At 43.3% G+C, this 3,417-nt stretch overlaps 1 protein-coding gene and 1 long non-coding RNA gene across 2 annotated transcripts; one reads left to right on the top strand and one right to left on the bottom strand.

The window, feature by feature from the left end:
- Positions 1–687: 687 nt before the first annotated feature.
- LOC125520624 lies at positions 688–1,455 on the top strand. Its single transcript, XR_007288775.1, has 2 exons — positions 688–865; positions 951–1,455. It is a non-coding gene; the product is annotated as an uncharacterized LOC125520624 (long non-coding RNA).
- A 91-nt stretch (positions 1,456–1,546) lies between these two features.
- Positions 1,547–3,411, bottom strand: LOC125520623 (protein FAR1-RELATED SEQUENCE 1-like). Its single transcript, XM_048685587.1, has 3 exons — positions 3,118–3,411; positions 2,721–3,017; positions 1,547–2,457 (listed from the first exon to the last, which is right to left on the bottom strand). The coding sequence occupies exons 1-3, from the start codon at positions 3,223–3,225 to the stop codon at positions 2,095–2,097; spliced, it is 768 nt and encodes a 255-aa protein (XP_048541544.1). The 5' UTR covers positions 3,226–3,411; the 3' UTR covers positions 1,547–2,094.
- Positions 3,412–3,417: the final 6 nt, after the last annotated feature.

The raw sequence follows: 3,417 nt of genomic DNA, 5'->3' as shown, positions 1-3,417 counted from the left end.
AAACGCAATTGGACAGGACCTACTAGGTGTAGTTTCTGTGATCGGGATGAGACGATTAAGCATTTATTCTTTGATTGCCCATTGGCTAGAGTTCTTTGGCGGACGATCCATATCGCTTTTAATCTTACTCCACCGACTTCTGTCAATGCTTTATTTGGGACATGGCTTAACGGGGTTGAGCCTGTTCTCGCAAGACATATTCGGGTTGGAGTTTGCGCTTTGTTATGGACTATCTGGAATTGCAGAAATGATTTGGTTTTTAACAGAACATCACGGATTCATTTTTTGCAGATTATTTTCCGAGCTACGGCACTGATCCGTTCGTGGTCGCTACTCACTCCGATGGAGGCCAGGGAGCATTTGGTTACTGGATCTATCTGTTGGGAGATGGTCGCTCGGGATATCTTCAACCGGTTTGGATGGCGGTCATGTAATAGGATAGACAATTAATTTCCCTATCTATTGTTAGCCAGCCGGTTGTGGCATTTTTTTTGGGCTAGTTTGTATATCTAGCCGTCTGTAGCTCTGTGTGAGCTGCATTTCCATTTTTCCTTTTTGTTTAGCTAGAGACTGTGGAACCTTGTTGGCACTTTTGCCTTTTTTTGGTTAATAAGATGGCCGTATGCATCGTTCTGATGCAGAGGCCGGGAAGACCCCCTTTTCGAAAAAAAAATCAGGAGCGCGCTCGTCCTGCAATGCTGGAGATGTTGGCTACTATCCCAACCCATCTCCGATTCCTTACCGTGAGCACGCGCTAGCATATGAGCCAGCTTCGAATTGCTGGTGCGAAGAGAAAGGGGCGAGGAGAATCTCTTGGACCAACGCTAACCCTGGTCGCAGGTTTCTGAACTGCCAAAAATCTCGTGTAAGCATTTGTTTGCATCTATCTTGTTCTTGTTTCTTGCTGAATCTATCTCTCCCTCATATAGTTGGCAAACTTTCTTCCCCAGGACGGAGGTTGCAAGTGGTTTGAGTGGTTTGATGACCCTACTACACCATTCCTTCGCCAACTTTTGGTCGATTTGCGTGACACGGTGCACAACCTGCGGAGGGAGAACGCTCGGCTCAATTGAGTCAACGCGGACCTTGAAATGGGGATTGAGGAACGAAGCTCCACTAATATTTCTTTGCGGGATGCATTGCGCAAGACGAAGGAACGAAATAAGGCTCTCGAAGAAAAGTTGGGTCAGACTGAAGCCCTTCTCAAGGAAAAGGCAAATGGACAGCAGAAGCGGATGCTTTTTAGTGTGATTTTGTTAGTGTTCCTCCTGTTTCTAGCTAGCAAGCTTGCAGCTTAGTATTTATCAGTTGTTGTTGCCCTGCTCGAGCTGATGTGCTATTCGTGAACAATTTAATTAATATTGTGCTATCCGCTACCAATTCCTTTTGTGTAATCTGAAGAATGATGTTTATGTTCAGCAAAATGTGTCTATTTGGGGTGCACCGTGTTCTATATGTTTCAGTTTTCTCAAGTCTCAACCCATTTCATGTGGCAGATCAAGGATATTGTATCTCCAAACATGTTCTGGGAGCAACATATGAAAGATGGAATAAAAATCATATGAATTTTTGTCATAAATGAACATCCAATTCATATTTTTAGTTGCACTTTGTACTCACACCAGTACAATGGCAGACTTTACACATCCCTGTAACATTGCCAAGTTTACATGTCTTGAATTAAACATGTTCACTACTTGGCCACAAAAAAACCTGATTGTTCCATGGAAATATGAATTTTCATATTTGTCAACAGCACAACGAGACCTTCGCTAGCAAAAAAAAAGCACAAGCCAGGCATATCACAAATTCCGTGGGCAGTGCTATCTCCAACATGATATTCTCATTGGAAGACGCCGAACAAACTTCCAGAGCAGTTGTTCCTCTTATGGCCTTCCAGGCCGCACTTGGTACATTTTGGGACTTTCCTTTGCTTCATTGTTGCGCCTCCATATGAGGGGCATTTAGATGCTTTATGACCCCTCCCTCTACAAATAGAGCAAAACTTTGTTCTTGGTTTGCTGACATTTTCATAACCTGGCTTTGCTCTTGCATTTGTTGGCCTGCCTCGATCCCTCTTGCATGATACAACATTCATCGATCCTGACAGTTGTTTGCTCCTGGTGTAATAGGCGTATCTTGGTCATGGACTGGAGCCGCTGCCTGATCATGTAATCCTAGCCCATCACTCTCCTGGTTGGTATCGTTTAGAACACTTATTGCATCTAGTAACTGCTTCATTGCAGCTCCATAAGCTTCGGTGTTCTTATCCCCCATCTGTACAATCTCGAGCGCCTTACTGTACAAGCTGGAGTGTCGGTAAGTTGCGTCCTTCAGTGCAGAATTGCCTGCTTGATATATCTTCAGATGCTCTGGCAGGTTCTCACAAGTGTTCTTTGTCCATCTCTTCATGATGTGTACATGATGGATCTCCCTAACTCCCAGATTTAGCATGACCTGTTACGGAAAGAAAAATAGATGTGTGGTCAAATAAACACACTAGATATGGATCACATTTTAATCTATGCTTGCAGAGTAAAAACATGAGTGTAAGTGTACTGAATTTAAAGGAGGTTATACAATTTTTGTAACAGCCCATGCTTTCCTATGTTCTGATATTTAGTGTACTGAACTTGAACCCAGCTACTAGAATCTTATAGCATCGCAAGTAAGCTCTAACTCAGATACAATGAATGATAAAATGACTCATTTTGACCTACCCGGATAGCATGGCAACACAACATGCCCATGTGTGAGTAAAGACCACACTCACATAAATATCCTCCAGATTCCTGATCAAATAGAACATGATATTGTGTCCTGGACCAAGCTTGCCTCCTCTCTGCATAGATGTGGTTAACGACGTACACCACACCTAGCTCTGTCCGACATGCCTCTTGTAACACATATGACCCTGAAAAGTAAATTGCGTGTTGAAACAGCTCATACATAGCTGCGGTATAGACCTTGCTCGCATGGTATTCTAGTGGCACTCCAAGGTTAAAAACAAATCCACCCTGAAAACACCGGTGGCCCATCAATTTCATATGAAAATTTCTACATATGCAGTTCAAGGTTAAAAACAATGCTATGTATGATGTTTTTCCTATGGCTTACCACACGAGTCTTCTTCTCTTGAAAATCTTCCTCTGATTGGCGGTCGAACAATATTTTCTGGTACTGCCTAACAAAGTTGTTCATAGACGATGCCGGCTGCAACCTCATACTTCATGTCATGGATGAACCAGCCATGGTCTGATGTGCGATGCAACCTCATAAGTGCAGGACATTGGCAGCATACTGAATGTGAATTCTCCCTACGTGGTTTCCCCTGATACTTCATGTCATGGATGAACCAGCCATGGTCTGATGTGTGATGCAACCTCATAAGTGCAGGACATTGGCAGCATACTGAAT

Source organism: Triticum urartu, chromosome 7 (genome assembly GCF_003073215.2).
Source record: "Triticum urartu cultivar G1812 chromosome 7, Tu2.1, whole genome shotgun sequence".
Lineage (NCBI taxonomy): Eukaryota > Viridiplantae > Streptophyta > Magnoliopsida > Poales > Poaceae > Triticum > Triticum urartu.
The sequence above is the reverse complement of the archived record's forward strand: the minus strand, read 5'-3'. Positions and strand labels throughout refer to the sequence as shown.

Excerpts from the sequence above, each read along its gene's own strand:
- LOC125520623 (XM_048685587.1), bottom strand. The coding sequence starts at position 3,225 with ATGAGGTTGCAGCCGGCATCGTCTATGAACAACTTTGTTAGGCAGTAC. Across the intron at positions 3,018-3,117 it reads AAGAGAAGAAGACTCGTGTG|GGTGGATTTGTTTTTAACCT; the intron begins GTAAGCCATAGG and ends CGGTGTTTTCAG. Across the intron at positions 2,458-2,720 it reads TGTGTTGCCATGCTATCCGG|GTCATGCTAAATCTGGGAGT; the intron begins GTAGGTCAAAAT and ends TTTCCGTAACAG.